General features: G+C 29.2%; 1 protein-coding gene across 1 annotated transcript in view; it reads right to left on the bottom strand.

The window, feature by feature from the left end:
* Positions 1-566: 566 nt before the first annotated feature.
* The window catches only part of LOC103573766 (uncharacterized), a 170,848-nt gene continuing 145,611 nt past the window's right edge, over positions 567-25,803 (bottom strand). Inside the window, exon 2 of the mRNA XM_053736891.1 lies at positions 567-1,787. Coding sequence (XP_053592866.1) covers positions 567-1,787 — 1,221 coding nt within the window. The remainder of the gene's footprint in view (positions 1,788-25,803) is intronic.

A 25,803-nucleotide genomic window follows, 5' to 3' on the forward strand; every position in this document is an offset into this window, starting at 1 on the left:
TACAAGCATCCCAAAATGATAGACACATATAAAAAGAGCATCCATAAGATTTTCGAATTTGAAAAGCATGAAGTAATGTGTCAAATGAAAATTTTACTAGTCTTATAATCATAATTATACTAAATATTCCCGCACTTGCAGATCCAAAAACTACAAATTTTCTCCATGTTTTTTCCCACGCCGAATCAGCTAATTTTTGTAAAGCATTAGTATCAAATAAATTTAATATTGATTCACCTTGATTTGCAAAATGCAAACCATTCATTCCTCTAGCAATATTACTTAAAATTGCTGGTTTTTCCACTGGAGACATAATTCTATGTCTTAATTTGTCGAGATCTTGTTCAGAATAAATTCCGCTTGTAGCTAAGAATTTTGGAGAAGTATATTTCCATGTTGGTTTAGTTAATGGTTGAATTTTATTTGGTGGTAAAACTTCAACTGGATTAGGTGTAAATTTATACCATGATCCATCTATTAAAAATAAAGGTGGAAAAAGTGGATTGCAATCAATCTGAGTTCCTTTTCTTACTAAAATTCTTGTCTTTGGAGTTAAAAAGTAACTGTCATTTGCTCTTTTTTACTGGTAATTCGTTATAACACTCTGTTCTTGGGTAAACTGATACTTCAACAGGTATGCACTTAACAACATTTATCGATTCACCTGACATTATAGCTATATAACCTGGTCCTTTCATATAATTGTAAGCAAACTCGTCTGGTTTACTTGACGCAATTGATAACAAATTTTTTAAAGTATTACGTTCTAACATACAACGATGAATTAATACATCATAATATAATTGTTTAATTTGTTTTTGTATAAATTTTTCTACGTATAGAAACTTAGAATTAATATATGCAAATAAATCTAAATTTTCTATTAATATTTTATTACTTAACATTAAATCATTCTTTGATGTTTCAAAGATAAATAATTTTGGATGTTCAGTTCTGATTATTTTATATCCACAAATAATTTCAATATTTGTAGTGGTTAATGCAAATGTTATTCCATTTGATTCTAAAGAATAAACAATTTCATGCTTATCTGAATTTCTTTCAGCTGTTTTATTTACTTTACCCGTATATAAAACCCCAAAATTTTGAAAATCACATTTATGTGATGGAATATAGTCCCAAAAGGTATAACCTCCCTCTAAATCTAAACAAGATAAATCAGATAAAGTACACGTTAAACCTGATTTTAAATAAACTTTATCATTTTCATATTTAACTTCCGCGAAATATTCTTGTATTGTTATTTTTAAAACCCCTTGAGCGACAATACTACTCCAACTTCCATAAAAATCTGAATAACTTCGCCCTTTACACGTCCCATCATTACCGATTGATCCTGCGAGTGTTGCACCACGCGTAGTTGTACTATTAATTTTTAAACCAGTTATAAATAACGTACCGAATCTATATGAACCCGATTTATGAATATCTAAACATCTTTCTTTTGAAATTTTTTCAATATATTCCATATGTCCACTTTGTACGACTGACATATAAGAATAAGCCCCGCAATAATAAATATTTCGGTCTACTTCGATTTTACATTGAATAACTTTTGTCAAAGAATATTCTTTTAATTGTAATAATTGAATAAATGGTTCTGTTGTATTTATTTCTTTAGGATGAATATCACAATCTCCCACCTCTGTAATTGAAATTGTAGTTGAATTTGATGAAAATCTTCCGCAATCATACCCAATTATTCCATTTACTGATGATGACCATAATAAAATAAAATAAATCGCAAAAGTGATATTGATAATCATCTGTAAACATAAATTAATTAGAATTTTCTTCATCGCTATTTTTCTTTTGTTTTCGTGTTTTTTTAATTGGTGTAGTTTCTGGATTTATGAATGAATATCTCAATCGATTCATGTGAACTATTTGAATTCTTTTTTCTGTTTGAATTTTAACATTTCCTTTACCCAAAATTTCAAGAATTTTGTGTGGTCCAGAGTATTGATCTTTTGTTTTACCTGGATTTGGTCCACTTTGTAAAAATACATATTGACCTACTTTTAAATTTTGTGGATTGCAATGTTTATCGTAATATTTTTTTAATTTGTATTTAGCGTCAACTAAATTTTGATAAGCTTATAATCTTATCCCATGTAATCTTGTGATTAAATCAATTAAATAACCTTGCATTGTAGGTAATTGTTCACATTCTCTTATTGGTTCTCTTGAAGGTAATCTAGACTGTTGTCCAAAGACAATAGCATAAGGTGTATTTTTTATTGCTTCATGATAACTTGTATTATATGAAAATGTTGCTAACTCAATCCATTCGTCCCACTCTTCATCAATGGATGAGTAATGTTTAAGGTATTCGTTTAATGTGTGATGCGATCTTTCTAATGAACCGTTAGATTGAGGATGATAAGCTGTAGTTTTAAGTTTTTTAATACCGAATCGTTTTGCTACGCATTTTAAAATAGCACTTAAAAAATTACGACCTTGGTCTGTTAGAATAATTTTTGGAGGACCAAAATAACAAATAAATCTTTTAACAAAAGCAGTTGAAATTGTTGTAGCTAAAGTGTTAGGTAATGCTTCTGCAATACAAAATTTAGAAAACAAATCTTGAATAGTTAAAATATACTCATTTCCTCTTTTAGTTTTTTGTTTTGCCTCGACAATATCCATAGAAATTTTCCAGAAACACGTGGCTGGAGTATCGGTAATCATCATAGGTTCTCTATGTTTTACACGAACTAATTTTTTTAATTGACAATCTAAACATTGTTGAATTCTACGTTGAATATGATTTTTCAAATTTTCCCAATAATAGTCTTTTTTAATTCTTTGATAAGTTTTAGTAACCCCTTTGTGACCTCCAATTGGTGATTTATGCATTTCATAAAAAATTTCATCTCTTTTTTCATTAGGAACATAAATAATTGTACCCAAACAAATCATAATTTTAATATCAGTTCCGTCAAAAACATTTTTTAATTCTGTTATGATATTATTCCACGGTAAATTTTCTATATTTTCACTTTTTGCGAAACTTACTGTTTTTAATTTAAATTTTTCTAAAGTTTCTTTTAAATTTTCAATTAATATTGCAATTGATTCTTTTTCTTTTTCATGAATAGGTAAAGCAAAATAATATTTATTTTTAATTTTCTTTTCAACTACTTTTCCTAGCTCTAAATTTTTAAATGTTGGTAATTTATTTAATCCTTTTAATTTAATTGCGCCATTATCGCATGGTTCACCATTGGTGCTGATAAAATATGCTAAATTATCTTTTCTGGAATGAAAATAATCTTTAATATCAACTATATTACGAATATTTCCCATTTCTAAATTTTCTTTTATATCTGAATCGCTATGATCTGATGAATCTTTTTTATTATTATTTTGTTCGTTTATTATATTTTCAATATTTTCGTCTGAACTTAAAGAACTACTCACATTTTCTTGATTTAAATCTTGATTTTTTTGTTTCTTTTGATTTTGGAATTTGTTTCACTTTTTTCCTGCGTTTAATAGCTTTTGGTTGATTTTCAATTTCTTCGTCGGTTGAATCGTTGGTTTTATCACTTACTTTCTTTTTTATTTCTTGTTTGTTCTTTATTAAATTTTTATTTTTATCAATTTCGTCAGTTGTTTCGGTTGTTGATTGTGATCTTGTATTTAATTCTTGTTTCTTTGCTGCAGCTCTTGTTGTTACTTTGATTTGTTCAAATTCTTCTGTTTTGATTGGATTTCTTGATAAAGCATCCGCAACATAATTTGTTTTACCTGGTTTGTAAATAACTTTAAAATTGTATTCTCCTAATTTTAATCTCCATTTTAAAACTCTCGTATTCACATCTTTTGCTCTTTAAAACCAAACTAATGGTTTATGATCTGTAACTAGAATAAATTCTTTACCATAAACATATGGTCTAAATGTTTTTGCACCAAAAACAATAGCTAATGCTTCTTTTTCATCTGTTTCATATCTTATTTCAGCGTCCCTCAATACTCTTGAAGCGTATGCACATGCAGTGTCTTCCCCGATTTGTCCTTGTGATAAAACTGGTCCAATTGCATAACCTGATGCATCAGTAGTAATAATAAATGGCATTGTAAAGTCAGGTGTATTTAATACAGGTGGTTCACATAATTTATTCCTTAATATTTCAAAAGCTTCTTAAGTTTCTTGATTCCATAAAAACTTGACATCTTTTTGAAGTAATTTTGTCAATGGCTTAGCTATTTTTGCAAAATCTTTAATAAATCTTCTATAATAATTGGTAAAACCCAAAAATTGACGAACTTTTTTCTGAGTAGTAGGAACTGGATTTTTCTTTGCAGCTTCAATTTTACTTGGATCAGGTCTGATAGAATTTTTGCTAATTAAATGACCTAAATAACAAACTTCTCGTTTGAGAAACTTGCATTTATCTGGTTTTAATTTTAAATTTGCTTCTTTTAATCTCTGGAAAACAATTTTTAATCTTTCAATGTGTTCCTGTAAAGTTCTTGAAAATAAAATTATATCATCCATAAAATCATATAGTATAACACCGATTAATCCAGAAAAAATATCCTCCATTAATGCTTGAAATGTTGCTGGACCGTTTGCTAGGCCGAAAACCAATCTTAAAAATTCAAAATGACCTAAAATAGTCGAAAAAGCAGTTTTATGTCGATCTTTTTCCTTGATCTTAATTTGATGAAAACCCGATGATAAATCTAGTACAGAATAATATTCAACTCCACCCAAACTATCAATAATATCAGTTATATTTGGTAGTGGATATGCATTTTTAATTGTCTTCTCATTTAACGCTCGATAATCGATTACCATTCTCCATTGTTTCCTTCCTTCAGAGTCCGGTTTCTTTGGAACTTGTGACAGGGTAATTTTAATGAACATAAATAAATAAATAAATTTGAATTTGAATTTCGTTCCCGCCATAACCGGCCGATGACCTCGTAAGTTACGAGTAGTGTTGCGACTAGTCACCGGGTGTCGCATAGATCACTAAGGCCCGTCCGTTCGTCATTTCCTTTAGTTTAAGAAAGTGGGAATAGGTTTCCGGAGAAGTGGACGGGAGTGAAAAGATATAATGGACTGCGGAACAAAAGGAAGTCAAGAGTTGTCCAGACGACGAGAACCAACGGACGCAAACTTAGCATCATCAAGATTACCAATTGAAATTTCTGGGTGACGAGAGAGAGAGTGCAGACCAGCGGAGAGAAACATAAAGGAGGCGACGAGACCACTTGATACCTTCTCATCAGGACTGTTTGAGTTTCCTCGAGGTAAAAATTATAATTAATTCAGGCCTCTAACTTAAATAGTTGAGGGCCGAATTAATGATAATTAATTTACTTAATATCTTTCTGCTGGTTTCGCGATATTAGATTGATATTTCAAGGCCCGTCGGCTAGTGTAATCACGCGTCTCGGAGTCCCGACATTTACGTAAAATCTTTGCCGTGTACTCGTCGTTCTGCTGTAACTCGAAATTTATTTCATTCGAGGCCTCTCGGCTGGAATAAAATAAATTTTTCCGCGTAAATTATTCAATAATTAAATTCAATAATTTTAATAAATATATTCAGGCCTGTCGGCCGCTCTAGACAAAAATTTCCCGCGTTATAAAATCGTAATTTCAGGCCTTGCGACACCAATTCGCCGGCCGAATGTTCTAGTCAATTTTAACGTAATTCTAGTCGTAAAATTAGTCATAAAATAATTATAAAATAATGTTAAAATAATTCTAATTAAAATTATAAAATCAAAATTAAGACGCTAGAAAAATTACGATAAAATTGTGTCGAGTAAAACTTAAGAATGGATTATTTTGTCAGTAAATTAAGTTGAGTAAGAATAATTATCAGAAAATTTCGAGTAAATTAAATATATATATTGGAAGCAATTGTTAAAGGAAAATTTGTCAGTGAAAATTAATTAATTAATAATTAAATTAAAACCAAAATTAATTAATTATTAAATATAATTGAATTAAATAAGACAGTGAAAATTAATAAATGAATTAAATGAATCAGTGAGAATTAAGTAGTTGTGAAATGTTTATACTGGAAATTTTATTAGTGCAATTTTATATTAAAATATCAAGTTTAATAATTGAGTAAAAGAAAGTGATGTCATTGAGTACGAATTAAATAAAATAAAAGTAGAGTTCAAAGTCGAGTCAGTAATTTTTAATAAAGAAAAACTGTGTCTGTGATTTAGGTCCGGTGGACATGTTAAGTTATTTTAATTAATTATACATCCAGGGGATGATTTTTAAATTAATATTAAGGTTAATGTCCAGGGGTCAATATTAAGGTTTACCGTCCAGGGGACGAGGTATAAATTAAGTGGGTGTGGAAACCGTCCAGGGGACGAGATTTAGTTTGTCATAAGAAAACCGTCCAGGGGACGAGAGAAATTTAGTTTGTCATAAGTTACCGTCCAGGGGACGAGAAAATTTAGTTTGTCATAAGTAACCGTCCAGGGGACGAGATTTAGTTTGTCATAAGTTACCGTCCAGGGGACGAGAAAATATTAGTTTGTCATAAGGAAAATATTAGTTTGTCATAAGTAATGTCCAGGGGACTCAGTAGTTTGTCATAAGAATATTAGTTTGCCATAAGAAATAGTTATTGTCACAAGGTCAATGAAATAAAGCAAGGTGCTTAAAATAAAATAATTTGGATTAACATTATTTCAGCCTATTCTATAGTTCCTCTTCTCACTCACACAATATTACAAACGATCCTGAATAAATAATTAGTCTCAATTAATTAAAATAAAATCCTACAACATCCGGTTCTGGAAGGCCGAGTCCATCTTCCAGTGGCGCCCTATTATTCGACTATAATACTAGGTGCGACCAGACTTGGCAAGATTAGTCTCTCTGTCATAAACTATCCAGACTGGGCTGTTGTATGGTGACCTTGATTCCATAATAATATTATTTTCCAATAACTCTTTAATTTGTCGATTGATTTCCTCCTTTAAAGCATAAGGAATTCTATAATTCTTAATATTAACAGGTCTTTCATCTGTAGTTAAAATTTCGTGTTCAACTCTATCTGTTGCAGGTAAATATTCACCTGGAAGGTGAAACCTTTCAGTATTATTTTTTATTAAATCGTAAAGAGATTCTTTCTCAATTTTATTTAAATGTTTAATATTTAACACCTCTTTTATTTTTTCAAAACGTGGTGTACTTTTATTTATTGCATCAATATCATGTGAAAAGTGTCCTGTGACATCCTCTTGATTCTTTTCTTCGTTCTCATGGGCATTGTTAATAACTAATACTCGCTGGGCATATATAATTTCTTTATTGGATTTATTGATTGACTCATGTAAATTGTAATCTTTATTCTCAATGTTGTAATTGGAATTTTCCTTTGAATTATTTTCTTGATTGTTTTTTTGTTTGATTGTGTTGATATTTTCAGATTTTTCTTTTAAATTTTTCTCATTTTCAGGTTCATTATTATCTTTTTTATTTTTGTTAAAAATTTTAGTAGTTTCTCCATTTATTTTTATCTTTGTTTTATTATCTTCTTTGATTTCGTCTTCCGCTTCATCGTCTGAATCGTAGTCGGTATCACTTCCATAAATATTAAAATTTTGAAATCCCATAGCCATTATTTGATGCATATCTTCAACAAAATCAGATTCATTTTCTTTTTCGATTTTCATTATTATTTCTTCATCTGTTTCTTCATCAGTTTCTATTTTTCCTTTGTTCATTTCTTTTTCTTATTTCTCTATTTCATTTCCTTCCTTTTTCATTTCTTCTTTCTTCATTTTATTTTCTTCTTTCTTCGTTTCATTTTTGTCTTCTTTTATTTCTTCCTTCTTTATTTCATTTTCTTCTTTTAGATTTTTTTCAGTAGTGACAGAATAAATCTTATCTTGAAAATTTATTTTATTATTTTGCACTAATTTTTCACAGTTAAATGATAGATTTATTGATTCATCAGTATCATAGAAAAAATATTGTTTATTATTTATTTTTATAACGTGATCTTTATAGCAAATTTGTACTTTCGCTTCGTCAAAAAAATTCGAACCCAATATTCCAGATTGCTCGATTGGAAAATCGTCAGGAACTATTAAAAATTTAATTTCTAAATCAAGAAAATCTAATTCAACTTCTCCTAATGCTTCGACTGGAATTTCGTTAATTCCAAGTAATTTAATAGTTTTAGTTTTATCTAAAATTGCTTCTTTTGGACAAAAACTTTCTTTTAAAATATTAGGACCACTACCTGTGTCTAACATTACAGAAATTTGTCCAACATTAGGATTTACGCTATATCCTAATAAAATTGTTGGACTTTTATTATTTTTATTTAAATTAATTTGTTCAACGCGAGTTTCTTTTTTATCAGAAATAGTTTTGATTGGAATTCTATTAAAAATACCAAAATGCGAATTAGAGGTTGAAGGATGATTTTCTTTTATTTGTTTTTCTTCATCATTTATTTTCTTCCAACAATCTCTAATTCTGTGACCCATTTTTTTACAATAATCACAACTAATAAATTGTTTAGGACAATTATTACTTGAATGTTCATGATTACCACAAGTTAAACATTTATTAAAATTTTTAGAATTGTCGTTTAAAAATTCATGTTTGAATCTACAAACTTTAGCATTGTGGCCAGATCTATTACAAATTTGACATCTTTCTCTAGAATTTAATAATTTAAACCATTTATTAGCAGTATGACCTGGTTTATCGCAAAATTGACAAATAACAGTTTGTCTTAAATTTAATTGTTGATTAAAATTTTTATTATTGTCAAATTGTTTATTTTGAGTGTGAAAATCTTGTTTTTGTTGGTAATTAGATTGATGTGATTTTTGAGAATTACTATGTTCGCGTTTAACTTCATCGCAAAGGAACACGGATTTTTCGTTGCCTTTTCGTTTTATATTTTCAAATTCACTCAATTCCTTTCTTAATTTAATTTTTTGCTCGATTTTAATAGCTTCATCGAGTGTCCCTTGAAAATTATTATTTAAATTTCGAATTTTACTTTCAATTTCAGGATTAAGACCATTTAAAAAACTTTCTACTACTCTTTGTTCTACTTGTATTGCATAAGCATTATTTTCTGCTTGTGTATGTGTTCTTTTGTGTACTTCAACTAATTGTGTTGCAATATCACAAATTCGATTAGAATATTTTAAAACAGATTCCCTGTCTTTTTGAAAAACGCGACCTAATTCACCCAATAATTGCATTTCTGTTTTATTTGGGGCTGCTTTTCCCCTTAAAAAGTCATAAAATTCTTGTTTTGTATTTATTGTTGCACAGTTTATAGATTTTTTTAAATCACCTCTTAATTTTTTTCGCAATAATTTAACCAAATTAGGTTGAGCATCTCTTGGTAAAGAACCAAAAGCTTCATTACAAGCGCAAATAAATTCTGTAAGTGTCATATTTTCACCGTCATATTCGGGTACAAATTCTAACGCGTCACGTAAAGAAATAAATTGATTTGCTGAAAGAGCCGTTCTTACTGGTTGTTCGTTATTGATTTGATTATTATTGTTATTATTGTTATTGTTATTATTATTGTTATTATTATTGTTGTTATTATCGTTATTATTATCGTTATTTAAAACTTGTTCATCATTTAACGGTGCATTGTGTCGATTATTATTTCTAGAATCAGCTGTAGAATGTTGTGCAGAATTATTTGTTATGTTATTATGTATATTTACTTCGTCATTTTCCATTGGGTTTAAGGTTAATTTTTCAAGTGGTTCAGTAACATTTTCAATATTAGAATAATGATTAGATTCAGAATTATTTTGATTAGGATTTTCTTCAATACTTTCATTAGTTAGTTGGTTAGTACTATGTAAATTATGATTTTAAACAAAATTTGAATAACTAAGTGGAATCGAGGTATCTTTTAGCGAACGTCTTCCACTAGGTCGATAAGGATTTCTTTGCTTTTCACTGGATGAACCTGGATTTTCTTCCGGAGGATCCAGATTGATATCTATATTATTTTCTTTTGCAAATTTCCGAGTAACTATTCTATCGGACATAGAGAATCATTTTTCTTTGAATGAAGTTATTTCAATTATTTATTTAATTCAAATAGATTTTAAATTTAATTTATATATTTTTTTTAAATATTTTCTTTTCCTTTTTATAAACTAATTACTTTAATCATTGTTGATGTTGAATGTATTATTTTAATTAAAAATGAACAGCATCCTTATGTATCCCGGACGAGCCCCCAAAAATTTTTAAGATATGTTACGTCAAAATAACACATATTAAGAGTAGCGCTCCTGTTTAGCCTTCGCCTAGCGAAATAACTGGGACGGAGCTATAAGGATGACTGTTTATTCAAAATTAAAAGAAAATAAAAATAAAAATATTTTGTTGTCTAAGAGATAAATTAAAATAATAAAAATTAAGTAGAATAAAATCCAATTAATTAAATAAAATAATAAAATCAAAATTAAAACAACTTCCAAATTTATTTAAATCAAACAATTATTTAAAAATTATTACCAAACAAAATTCAGTTTAAATTAGACAATTAAATGCAATTTACAATTTTATACTTTTATAAAATGGTTTAACTCTCGATTTCACTTGTTATTTAATTTATTTAAAATTAATCATTTATTATTTAAATATTTATTCAATTAAATTGTTGCCTTGATTTATTTGATAATTATTATTGTTATCAATAATTATTTATTTGATTTTTTTTTTTATTTGTTATTCTTCCTTCTTAACTCTTGATAATTGATGAAATTTTATCAATATCGAATTTTATTTATTGAACGAATTATATTTAAATAATTCAACTTGAACTTGATAATTGATGGAATATTTATCAAATTTATTTTTTTATTAAAATAAATTATTACTTTTAATAATTCAATAATTAATTAAAAATATTCTGAATTATATTTTTATGATTCGCCTTATAAATATTTAAATCATATTACAATGATTTAATAAAATTAAGGACCTTGCCTTTAAATAATTAAAATTTCGTCAATGACGAATGAGCTCACTTAGGAAACTGAAAACTTTTTCGATTTCCAGAAGAGCTGTTACCAGGTAGTAACATCCCTTCCAATAATTATTTAATTATACCAATTATTTTATTGGCTATAATTAAATCAATGTTTTTTATAATAATTATTTATGTATATATATTTTTTTCATGACTTCCAATGCAGTTAGCAACAACGCATAAAGCATTGGAGTCGAATTCATAAATCAATATTTATTGATTCTTATTTTTTTTTTTATTGTAATAAATTCATTTTATTATTTAAAATTTTATTTTTAGTTTATTTATAATTTTTCTATCAATATTTTATCATTTTTGAATTTTATTTCATACTTTACAATAATATTCTTTTCATATTTCATAATTCATTTCATTTTTAATTATTTATTATCATTATTTATTCATTCATGTAATTTCATTAATTCATTTCATTATTTCTTTTATCATTTATTTCATATTTCATATTTATAAAAATTAAATCATTTCATTATTTCTCTTTATTATTTCATTTTTTATAATTTCAATATTTCTTTCATTCAACATTAATTTAACTATCAATAAATTTCATTATTTATTAATAATTAACAAATATAAAAATTTGAATTTATATTCAAATTTATAAACAACCTTTATTTTTTTTATTTTTTAACTTTTTCATTTATTCATAATCATTCAATATTAACTTTACATAAATAAAAATAATTTGAATTTAAATTCAAATTTAAAAATCATCAGCCGAAATAATGGCTGGAAGTCATTTGCAAATTAATTTATTCATGCATAGCCAGATGGCATAACATGTATAATTTTTAATAAGTTGATTGACAGTAAAAATACGACGTCGTGACGTCACAGTTAAGTCACCTTATCAACTTCTGATACGTTTGCTCCAGCTGATGTTAACTCCGATATTAATAAATCAAATTGCATAAAATGTTTGCACAAATCTGTTTCACCTTCTAATTTTAAATTAAATAATTTCTTTCGAGCACCTAGTTGTTTCGCTACACTTTTACGCTCAAAGATATTATCTACAACAGCAAAAATTTGTTTTGTCGACGATTCCGGTTTCACATAACTTAAATACGAATTGGATAGATATTCAATTAAAACATTTTTCGCGGTTAATTCCGATTTCTTCCACTTGTTGTCAGGATTCTCCGGTTTCGGTTTATCGATCACACGAATCACTTCGCATTCACCTAAAAGACTACGGATTCTAAACTTCCGTATGTTATAATTTTCACCGTTAAAAGGTTGAATGTTCCTTTTCGATTTCGAATTTCCCATATTGCTTACTAAATAATAATTTATTTTAATAACTGAAAAATAGTTAATTATTTTCACTGAGAAACACTTAACCACTTACTTTCAGTTTGCACTCACTAATTTTTTTGCACTATGAAATTTAATTTTCTTTTAACAAAATTTGTATTTTAATATTTTTAATTATATTGATGTTTCTATCAATCTTTGAGGATTTTTAATGCATAAAGAGGTCGATTATTGCTTTTTCAACGCCTGAGCGGATTCCTGCAATAAGTGACTGCAAAAAGTTGTTAATTTTTGAATGCCTTGTTGATTATTCAATTCCGAAGCGGATTTCTGCAATAAGGTTCAAATAGAAAATATTAAAGGTCCTCTTAATGACGTTTCAAAGCCTGGGGCACAATCCTGCAATAAGAGTGCACGAAATTTCGACGTTCAAATATTCGCGGACCGTAAGTTATATGAACCGACTAGCCGTAAGCTATGGGTGCTCAGGCTTTTTATAAACTTTGATTTCGCGATTGATGCGGAATTTTTAATTATTGTCATTGGTGGAAGGTGACGACAGTTTATTAATTGTTCATTAAACTTATGGCAGTTATCCTCCCACTATTTTTTTGTCGCATAAAAATGTGGAAAAAACTGACGCTGCGTTTTCGCGTGCTTTTGAAAAGAAGAGCTCTGTAATAATTATTTTTAAATAATTATTAGCATAAAAAAAAAATTATTTGGACATAGCACTTACTTGCAGCCAGGTAAGAAAAGGTAGAAAATTGTAGCTTATTTCCCTCACATGTCAATTAAAAAATCCAAGTGCAGTAATAAACGCCGTCGAATTCTAAATATAATAATATTTGGCTATCGTATAAAAAGTTGATGCAGCTAAAGATAAATAATAAAAATAAAAATTTACGGTGGCTATGGGAGCTCATCACGAAGAGAGAGACAGAATATTACTAGGTTCTTCAACGAACAAAGACAGCGTAAAATTCATGCGCACGCATCACAAGCTCATTTAAAAGTACTAGAATAGAAAGACAAGATGAGAATTGGAATATAAAAAAGATAAAGACAGAAAGATAGCTCCAAATTTTTACGAAAGTTTTTGAATTTAGGGAATAGAGTGCAATATTAAAAAAAGTATACTTTTGAGAAAAATTACAGCAATAGTTTACGCTAATCGTGAAGTTTTCTTGATGCTTCAATTATTAAATTTTTTTATAAAGTTCCTTAATTATATCATGAATATTTTCTTTTTTAGTTTTATAAATACAATAGATCGATCAATCAGTTTTTCACAATGCCAATAAAATTTTTCGGTTATGTTTTAACATGTGGTGTTACTGAGCAAGCTTCGGAATTTATTGTGTTTACGACTACATGTAGTTTACTTCGGGACGCAGGTGCAACTACGCTGTTGCATCCTTGTCTCTTGCACGAAAAATCAGATTGTCTATCTTTTTTATCAGAATATATTTTTCTCAAATTTTCGAAATTGAACTTTTTCTCAGAAAGGCTGCAGGTGATTTAAAGGTAATGTTACGTCCAGAATGACGAACACAAGTTATTCATTCCCTTAATTTTGAGTCAAAGCACTTGAACCATTTACTTGGGTAGCGGAACCTCGCGTTTTAGTGACGAGTATGTCAATATACGAAAATAGGATGTACGAGGTGAATGGATGTGTCATCACTAGATAAATGAACAATTAATTAAACTTACAGTTGGTTGATTCAATATAATAAATTGTCAGGATACAAGATTTAGCTGAGCTGGAGGCCAGATTGTTGATTGAGATTCTTTTCGTATTAAATTGTTGTTGGTTGAAATTTGTTTCGGGATAAATTCTTGTCAGATGGCTTGATAGTTAATTACGGTATTTGAATAATGAGAATTGTTGATGTAAATGAGCAAAGGGGTTTACTTATATACTGGATAGTTGACAATCTGTCTGAATATACACTTTTAAATTGACGAAATTTATTTAAATGTGAATAGTAAAGTTTAAAATAGCCACAATATCAAAAGAAATAATTAAATTGATTAAATTATTTATAATATTGAATAAAAGAATTCAAAATCGAAATTATTTTTATTTAAAATAATTTAAATAAATTGCATAAATTCGGAATTTAATTATTAACCATTCGAACTAAAAAATAAAATTTTAATATTTTAAAATAATATTATTCTACGTAATCAAGAGCTTGATAATTAATGGGCGTAGAGGACTAATTCGCGGCGGTTTTCATAGGCGCTATCATAGGCGAGGGCTAACACGCGCGACCTTGATTTGATTTTGTTACCAAAAACTAGTGTTATTAAGATGAGTTGAAAATTTGCGGGGTGTGGTGTGGAAAGACAGCGCACGTGACCATCTCGGGTAGAAGCTTCTAGAACAATGACTCAGATCCAAAAAAATAGCCGAGTCCCATTTTAATAGATAGCGACTATTTTAGTTTGTTAATTATTTATTATTAATTCGATTCATGATTTAAGTGGTTACTGATTATTAATCCCTGGGGTTTTATCCTTAGATTGATTATATTTATTTTCTTCTATCGTTATTGGTTCAAATATTATAAACATTTTTAATTATTATGGGGTAATTATAAAATAATCTAAAATTATTATTGGTTCGGTTAAATAAGAGGAGCAATAGGATTATAATAGTGTCTTTAAACTCTCATTATTCTAATTATTTATCAAGTTAATCAGGGTTGATCATAGATATAGTTATATGTGTAAGTGAAAAGCGATGGAATACGTCAGGAGAAGGGGTGAAAGAAGATGAGTCGTGAAACTGGCTTTAAAAGGAGATTTTATAAATCTACATCAGTGTTAGTAAATGAGCCTTATTTTAGATTACTAATTACTGGTTGTAATTATTAAATAATCCGGAATTGTTTGTGGCTTGCTTGCATGACATATATATATATATATATATATATATATATATGAAGAGAATCGAGCACTATGGTGTTTTTAATTTATTATCATTTCAATTATTTATCGAGTTATTCATATAGAAATTATCGTTATTTCCATATGTGTTAGTGAGGTATACGGTGGCACGCGTCGCAAGCAATAATAATAATAATAACAAAAGAAAAATGAGTCATAAATCACGCGTTCGAAGAAATTTATAGATCTAGATGAAGGTTATTGGAAGAGTTTTTATATTAAATAATTAATTGCAGATTACACGAAATGGTAGACCCTTGATCGATCTCTCGTGTTTAGTTAGTTGGTATAGTAGTATTTAACTAATCTCTAATTCTATTTTTCTTGACCCATTGGTTTATTATATTTCTCTCGTGTTGTTATATGTAGGTGGCTATGAATCTAGTCGTTATCGATAGGATGTTAAAATTTTATTATTATGACTGTGCGCTCTGCTGCGATATGTTATGTTTGTCCAATAATATGTAGTTAGTTAATTGTTATTTTATTTATTTTCTCGTAGAATATTTCGTCTTAATTATGAATGTTTTCTTCTTTTTCTTTTTTTTATCATTACGTTTCCGGTGATATAGGGTTCCTGTTTACTTCAACAATCGTGACAGCTCATCTGACCTGAGAGATAATTAGTTTTTAATTTATAATTATCATCTTTCCTTTATGTACATGTATTTTTTTTATATATACGTCACTTCTGTATTTTGGCATGTTACGCCGTTACCGTAGCTGCCACATCTAAATGCATTTAATTTTTTTTTAATTTTCAAATCATGCTCGTAATTTTTGATTAACATGAAAGGGAAATAATTTCTCAACTGTCTGCAGGTAAGTATAGCAATCATAGAGATGGTTGCCTACTATAGTAAGGTATATGAAATAAAATATTGACGGTGTTAGATTATTACATGTAATTAACATGAGAAGGTAAAAATTATAAATAAATTAGATGTTAATTACTTAATTATTATTAATAGCAGCAGACTTATGAAGGCAGAAGTTGTTTTTATAAATTCACAGTATTAAAATCGACCTAGAAATAATTGTTTCATCTAATTAACAGATGAGGGTATATTTTTCTCATCCCGGATCTTACACTATATGTATGGCCATATATGCCTATACATGGAACATAAACAGTCATACATGTTTATTAAATTACGGACATACATAGCCTTGTATGACCATATATGCCCATACATAAATATGTATGACCATGTATGCCTACACATGAACCATATACGGTCATATATGGCCATATATGTTTAATTAATAACGGACCTACATGACCATATATAGTAGGGTGTCCGTTATTTACCAATTGAGTTTTTTTGCCTTTGCAGCGCCCCTAAAATTTTTAGTTCGTGACTTAAAATAAATATCAGACCCGTATAAGCCCTTAATATTGATATTAAACCATGCCACAAAGACGATACATTTCCCATTTAAATAACAAGGGGTTTTGGCACGTTTTACAATCCATTTTTTAGTTCTTATGCCAGTCCATAGATGGCAATGGCAAACTAATATTTTTGTAGGAAATCGAACGCTCTTCAAAAACGTACTCTTTACTTTTTTAGATAAATTTATTTGCTCAAAAGTTATTTAAGCTGAAAGTTGAACTAAAAATGATTTCTCCGTTTTCTTTTATTCTGACCGAAAAATTGTCATTATATATGTAAAAATTAATTGTTTATTGCAAAAAATATAAGGAAAAATAATTAAATAGACATTCCGATATAAACTTTTCTATTAAATTGAACTAATTTGGTACTAGTTTTACTCATTTCTAGGATGATTTTTTTTTCCAGAATATATTAATTTTTTTAAAATGACACAAAATTTCATACGATGTAAAAAAATCCCATTTTTTAAAAAATTTTCCTTTGGTACAAATAATGACATTGAATTTCTTTTCACAATTATTTTTATGAAAAAATAAATTCATAGTTACGCATGCGCTTCAAAGAGTAACTAGGAATTTTAACTGCGCGCTGCTTGCGCCTTAATTTTTCATCCATAATCGGGGACCATTATTTTTCTATAGTTCGATACTTAGTTAACTTCACACTTGTATTCATTTCATTTATTTTGATATAGAGGATTTAGTATTTTGACTTATCAGCTCAACCTGTCAATTATTGTAGACGTTATTTTTATTAATACATTATTATCCCTTTTGATATATAATATTATCTGGGATGAGTGGAGTATAATCTCATTATTAGTGATATTTTTTTAATATAAACATGTAAATAAAACCTATTTAGAGTGTCAAGGGTTACAATTACGATTTAGTAACCAGTCATAACCCAAAATCTTAATCAAATGGTTATTCACGACAAGTGACATTCAGCCTATGGATTTAAGACAACATATATTTTTAATTGGCAAAATAATAAATGATAAAAAATTACCAACAACTAAAGAAGCTATGCAGCTATTACTTCACTACACACGAGATTAAAAATAATCAATTGGAGACAGCTGTTTAATCGCGATATATGAAATAAAAATGATTTTGCAGAGTGAGCTGTCAAATTGACTTAAGTGTATATCAACACTCTAACTAGGCACGAAGATCAAAAACAGTATATCATTCAAATTGTAAGTAAATATAAAAGAAATTTCCAAATGTCACTAAGAAATGTTCACTAAAATAAATTTTGTTCATTAATATGTTGAAAATTTATAAATCCTGTCACATTTTTTTAAATAAATTGCAAAATTTTAAGAGAAACTCAGATTGTAGATTAAAATTTCGGGTTATCGGAATATTTAACACTTCTATTATGCATAATACAATTGGAATGAGATATTTTCTGCGAAAAACAATTAATTTTCACATAAATAATGATGATTGTTCGGTCAAAATAAAAAAAAAACGGAGAAATTATTTTTAATTTAACATTGAGCTTAAATAACTTTTGAGACAGTAAACTTATCGGAAAAAGTTGAGTGTAAGTTTTTGCAGAGCGTTCTATTTCCTACAAAAATATTTGTTTGCCATTGCTCTGTGTGGACTGGCCTAGAAACAAAAAAATTAATTGTGTTACTAGTCCATCGGCTGAAGAGGAGATCCCGTATACATTTTGTTGGCACCGGGTAAACTCAACGGTTTATTATGTAATTTGAGCCAAGGATCACGAAAATTGGGTCCATTTTGTTCAAAAGTGGTGCATACAATTGTTAATAACAATTTAATTGTTTGAATCGAAATAACTCGCGAACCACTGCTTCGTTTGGGCAGTGTGAAGAAATAAAATGTATAGAATGAAAAAATTCAAAAAAAAAGTTTCATAGTATTTTTTTGTATCTCAAATATTTCGCGAGATATGACGAAAAAATGAGCCACGCGCTCGGACCTCTCTTTCTCGCACTAGCGGCTCTCTCTCCACCAAATCACGTCAGATACTTGATAGGCGGGAAATTTTTTAAGATTTTTACACGAAATATCAAAGAAAAAATTTAAAAAATCGATAGTGTCGATGGTACTAATCGACAGCATTTTTTCTGAAACGAATTTCTGTCGTATCGTCCAGAGAATTTTTTTTTTGTTAACTAATGTTATAAACAAATGGATGTTTTCACTCCAGATTGGATAGAAAAAAATCAATTTAACGTCGACAGTACCAATTGACAGCATTTTTCGTGAAACGAATTTCTGTCCGATCGTCCAGAGACGTTTTTAGTAGATTTCATAGAAATCTAACTATTGTATTTGTTCTCATAATGGAATTTTCGAAAAATTTTGCTACCTTTCAACGCAGTTCGACAGGCTGAGTCAGAAAATACATTTGATTCAAAAGTTTATATGTGTATATATACGATATAACGTGCCGTTCGCCAGCGATATCATCCACAATTTTACACCGATCTTAATGAAACTTGGTATTGCACAACTCATGATGCGAAGAATCAGGTTGTGCTTTAAGATCGAAAAATTTTCTTCGCCTCACTCCAGCAAGTATTTCAATTATTGTACTTTTTTGGTTCACGGAATTAAGACATATTGCATACTATTTTGAAGATAATTTAATGGAGATTAGTTCCATGATTTTTAAAAATTTATTTAGTTCAATACAAACGGAAAAAATATCAAAATATTAAATGAAAATTTGGTGTCTGTCAAGGATGAAAGCCGTAGACACGATAACTTGTGGAAAGTCCAGTTTTTAAATCAATTTTTTTTTTTTTAAATACTTTGAAAGATTTGTAGGTCCCCTATTGCAAATGGTTCGTTAACTCAGTGTCGTTTAATTACAATTAATAAAAGAATAAAAAAGGCTGTTTAACTATATCTATATATATCTATGTCAAATGAACATGGATGGTGATATATCTATACATTATACGTACATTGATTCCCCCAGGGGCGCTTGCGCAGCGCATTACCGTCTAGTACAGCTGTTTTTTTTTTAACTTCCCGCTAAGAAAATCGACGATTTTCAAAAATTTCGGGAAGTTATTGTTTTCACCCCGATTTTCGAAAATCGAGTTTTCATCAGATGTCGACGTTTTGAGGTCCTAGGAAGCTATTCTGACTATTTTCAGAATGATGTCCGAGTGCATGCATGTATGTGTGTGTGTGTGTGTGTGTGTGTGTGTGTGTGTGTGTGTGTGTGTATGTATGTATGTAAACTCTTTGTAACTTTTGAACTAATGAATCGATTTGGATGGTTGAGGTGGCAATCGAAAGAACTTGTTGGCCTTTAACTTTCCTGAGAATTTCAGATTATTTGATCGAGTAGACTCGAAAATATTGGCGAATTACGAAAAAAAAAAATTTTTTTTTTAGTTTTTTATTGATTTCTCAAAAATGACTTATACGATCGACTTCAAAATCTAATCAGCTCTAGTACTCAATAAAATGCGTCGATTGCCACCTCAAACATCAAAATCGGATAATTCGTTCGAGAGTTATCGCGTGAGAAAGAAATGGTGAAAAACGGTTTTTTCTAAATATTTTCGAAACGACTGACGCAATCGATTTCAAATTTTAATCAGCTCTAGAACTCAATAAAACGCGTCGATTGCCACGTCAACTATCAAAATTGATTGATTAGTTCAAAAGATATCGGCGTTGAAAAGTTAAAAAAATAACATTTTATGTTATTTTTTCCGGATAAATCAGAATATAACGTACTAAAATGTGCCTGATATCATACCAACTCTTCTTTTTTATGGTTTCTTTCGATCATATAATATCATCGAACTTGGTTTTTAGTTTAAATCATATTATCAACAAAAAAAAATCGATAAAACGTAGTTTTCAATATTTTTATCGGATATTTCATATTTTATTGTTTCTTACATGAGTCAAAATTTATTTAAATCTTGATTTTGATCCCCGACATTGATTTCTTCCTCAATACACTTATTTTACTGAACAAAATCAGGAACTAAATTTTAAAAACCTCTTTATTGATGATTTTCGATTCTTAAATTTTTAAACTTCAGCATAACAGGTAACTTGTTAGAGCTTGAAAAAATCATAAAAAAACAATTGCATGAGATAGCATTTTCGAGCTCGAAGAGCTCGAAAATATATCTACACTAATGTTTTCGAGCTCTTTGAGGTCGAAAACAGCGGGAAGTTTTGGGGCTGCCCCGCAGGGTCAACCGACCCACCGATTTTTTTTTTTTTTTGTATTGTTACTAATTGGTAAGTCTGAATTTTTTCAACTCAATTTTTTTTTATTTACACACACACACACACACACACACACACACACACAGACACACACACAAACACACACACACCCACACACATATTTGTTATTGATCGGGATATTTTGAGTACGTTTTTTTATAATTATAAAAATACTAATCTAATAATAATAATTAAAAAAAAAATTTAATGACAGAAAAATTGTAAATATGTTAAATTTATTCGTGCTTCCCGCCATTTTTTTATTATTATTGTTTTATTATTTCAGAATAAATGAGCATCATGAGTCATGCACTTTTGGATCCTTCAAATTTTACTTATTCTATGGACGATTACCTTGTATGAGTTCGAAGATGAGCCAAACCGGCCAAGAAGTTTAGAAGTTATGGTTAATTGAAATTTTGTAAAATTTCCAAAAAGAAAATTGTTCACCGATTTGACTAAATGTAACTTTTGAATGAAGGGAGATGGCTTATTTTTGGTTGTTCTATCCGAAAGATTGCTCAACTGCTGTCAATTTTCACTATGCAGCTAATTAATTTAATCGCTTTTCCTGATGGATAAATGGTTTTGAATGTTTACAAAATATAATAAAAACTAATTTTATGCAGGTTGTCACTTTGATTAGTGCCACAATTTTTAACCAATCACTTAGAAACGGTATACGTATTCTGTGGTCGACTACCTTGATCAAGTTGGAAAACGAGCGAAATCGGTCGATTAGTTAAGAAGTTATAGCTATATATATATATATATATATATATATATATATATGTATATATATATTTTCACAGTCCAGATTGGATAGAAAAAATCGATAAAATCTCGATACAACCAATTGATGGTTTAGTTTTTTAAAAGGGATTTCTGTCGTATTGTCCAGAGACTTTTTTTTGTTAGCAAAAATTATAAACAAATGAATTTTTTCAGTCCATTTTGGATTAAAAAAATCGATAAAACGTCAATACAACCAATCGATTCTTGCAAAGCAAAGACCCGCACTTATTCAAACTCGGCAACGTATGTTAAAATTCACTAACTTACCTCACGGCTTATTACTTGTCAATAGATTTCTTATTATTAATAGACTTATCAATTCTTACTTAATTTATAATAGGCTTCGAGACTAATTAATAATTCTGACCAGTAAAATAGGAGAATACATGATATGAATAAGAGATAGAGTGAAAGAAATTAATCAGAAAAATGCAAGTTTTATTGCCAATTTTAATAAAGTTTAATTATTTACAATAAACGCTTCGCAAAATAACAATATATGGAGTGTCCTCGTAGATGCCGGGTATACAATATTTCCCCACGTGTAATGGCGCAGTTTTACCCAGAATTTATTAATTAATTTTATAATATTTTATATCGCGAGTGAATCACTGGTAACGTACAATACTAATAACTTATTAAAACTTGATCGATATAATTATAGCGATTTATAAGAATTAATAAAATAATATCGAAAGTAAAATTGCCAGTGTATTAGTAGAAAATATTGCAATATAATTAATACAAAACATGTATCGCAAATTGATAACACAAAAATACGTCTAAGCGCTAGTTGATCCAGGATCGAAGTGATTAACCGATAAATGAGGGCCTGTGACTCGCCTCTGAACTCTGTCCCCACTTCACCCTTACGGACATGCGTTGACGTGAAAATTAAATCATGTGAGCATGGCACTATGACGTACGAAATTCAGACGGCAATGAGACGGAGAAAATCGAGAGCCGCAGAGCTGAGGACGACGAAGACAATTTGCATTGTCTCAATATATATACATGTATATATATATATATATATATACTTGCTGACCCGGCAAACGTTGTTTCGCCATATGAATAACTTTCAAGTAATTTCTAGTGTAGAGAAAAAATAGCTTAGTTATTGTAAGTATGTATGTATGTAAGAATGTGTATATTGTATGTATGTAATAATGTGGTATATGCGTGAAATAGGCATGGAGCGCTGTGAACGATGAGGGAATATAAAAATAACAAAAAGTAAACATTATTTTTAAATTATTATGATTTATTCCTTAAAATTATATATCATTAATTAATCAATTACGACAGTAACACTAACAAACAATATCAATCTCTTAATGCTATAGCGTGAACAATATTTTTTGTTAGTCCATCTTTAGCTAACACAAACAAACTGGATGGTTTACCCACTCGAGAGCATGCCACGTATAATTGTCCGTGTGAAAAACATGGTGTTCTCAAATCTAAGCCACAAATAGACATCGTTTGCTCGTTTAATAGAGCATCCAGCTCGCTGACGATGCGTCTGGCATAAAATGAATCAAGGTTATTATAATCACAACGTGCATTCACGCGATTGGCAAGTGCGCTTCCAGAATCCTCGCCGCCCATAAAGTAGATTTGTAAGAATTTATGTGGTTCGTTTGGCATTGGCAGCAGTGAGCCCATTTTATGATAAACTTGGCCTCTGATTTTGAATGTAGAATTGTATTGTTGACCATTTGCATAAGTATTTCGAACTATTTCTGTTGCTTCGAACGATGTCATTTGAAAGCATGAATTGAATGTTCAAATTGACTTTAGAAACACGTTAGAATCTGGATCCGTGCCGATAAGTAAGCCATTCAATGGTTCAGGTGGTGTTTCAACTTTAGGTAGTTGCACTTTTCCTGACGCGCAACACATCCCAGCTGGCTTATTTTTGAATTTCAGAGCATGACAATGCGGACATTCCTTGTCCATAGCACCAATTACCACTTTTGAATGACCATAATATTCAATATCGGGCTCATACTGGAATGCTAGACGCAGGAATGAATCAGATGTAAATGCTCGATGTACCTGTTGTCGTTGTTGGTCATTTGTTCTGCGTCTATTGACTGTGAAACGGCGTGATTGTCATTGTTCTAATCTTATGACTTCATTGCGTTCAGCTCGTGTATCTTCTGGCTCTTCTTGATGCAATTGCGCCATTCTGACACGTGCATCAGTATTTTGTTGCTGGATTTGTTCTTCGGTTCTTTCGGATCTTCTCTTTCACAAGTTTCGAGATTTACTTGTATTACGGCTCAAATCAGCCCCTTTGCGTTTTCTTGGTATTGCTCACTGTACAAAACATACATAAATAGAATTAATGAAATTACTTAATGATGAAAAATGTTAAAGGTATAATTAGGGCCAGGATTTTTGCCGCAGTTTTGAAATGATTAGTTTGAATTTATGAAATTATAGCAAAAATATAAGTTTTATGGAAAAATTTTTCAAACAAAAGTAAAAAATTAAATTTTACGAAAATATTGTCTCTTATAATTTTTTCGTACAACCAATATTTTCATCGACATTTCAAAATAAAGATTCATAATGATTGATTCAAATTTTTGGAAACTATGAAAATCTTAATTGGTCAATTACATTTTTTTAATAAAATTAAATTAAAATTACATTTTTATAAGATCAATATATTTGCCGTAATGTCAAAAACTTAAGAGCATTAATTGTAAAATGTTAAAATGAAATCACGGCAAAAATCTTGGCCCTAGTTATAATGTATTTAATATTTGGTTGTACACACATACATTCACATTTTCACGTAAACATTAGACTGTTTCACAAAAGCGAAAAATTTTATTTTTCATAATCATATCGAAACTATATGATTAGAAATGGTAAAAAAAAATGAATACAAAAAAAAAGTTTGCCCAATTTTAATAAAAATTAAATTCCACCGAATCTTTTATGACCGTTTCTAACAACATTTTCGATGTAAATAAAAAAAGTATACTTACAACACAAAAACAATTTTTATTGGAAGCTCGTGCCACGTGTTGAGTACTTTTGAGGTTATGAAAATCACTTGATTAACTAATCGTGCAAAATACACTCAAAATTGATAATTTTATTATTATTGATAAAATAGGAATGATTAATAGTTAATATGAGAGGTACACTGAGATAGCAAAATAATAATTGTCAACGTTACTACTATACTCGATTCATGAACAATAATGATGGCCGACAACTGTGTAGGGAGGGAGAGAAGTCTTATTGTGTGAGAGAAACAGGAGACCGGCTTTGTTCTTATCCCTACTCCGTGCTGTTTACTGGGTCAGAAGTGACACCTGTAGACATTTGGCGGGGATAACTAATTAAATGATGATTGATCAGTTATCGACCGGAGATGAAAAATGATTAAATTACTAAAATGGCTATTGAGAAATAAGGGTTGATCGTAGAATGGTGAAAATTTAGGATTGAATGTATTTTTGTATCTAAAATTTGTATATAAAAACTTAAAAACTAAAAATTTTGTCTAAAAAATAAAAAAATAAATTTAGGGGTGGACTACCCTTAACATTTAGGGGGATGAAAAATAGATGTTGGCCGATTCTCAGACCTACTCAATATGCTCACAAAATTTCATGAGAATCGGTCAAGCCGTTTCGGAGGAGTATGGGAACGAAAATTGTGACACGAGAATTTTATATATAAGATATATATACATATGTATATATATAAATATATATATTTATACATGTATATACATGTATGTAATATAACCCTTTTGTCATCACGATTACCCCTACAATTCTTATCGGATCCTAATTAAATTTTCTACACTTATTTTATGTGTAATAACCACGGTTAAGTCCGAAGATGAGCTGAATTGGTCGATTAGTTTAAAAGTTATGGCTGTTTGAAATTTCAACGACTTTTCGAAAAAATCAGTTTTTAATCATCATTTTGACCATTTCTTCCAATAATTTGAGAGCCTCGAAAATTTTAATGGAATCAAAAAATTTAGAAAGTATCGTTTTCATTCAACATAACTTATGCTTGTCCCATTATAATCCAATCTCA

This window comes from Microplitis demolitor, chromosome 2 (assembly GCF_026212275.2).
Source record: "Microplitis demolitor isolate Queensland-Clemson2020A chromosome 2, iyMicDemo2.1a, whole genome shotgun sequence".
Taxonomy (NCBI): domain Eukaryota; kingdom Metazoa; phylum Arthropoda; class Insecta; order Hymenoptera; family Braconidae; genus Microplitis; species Microplitis demolitor.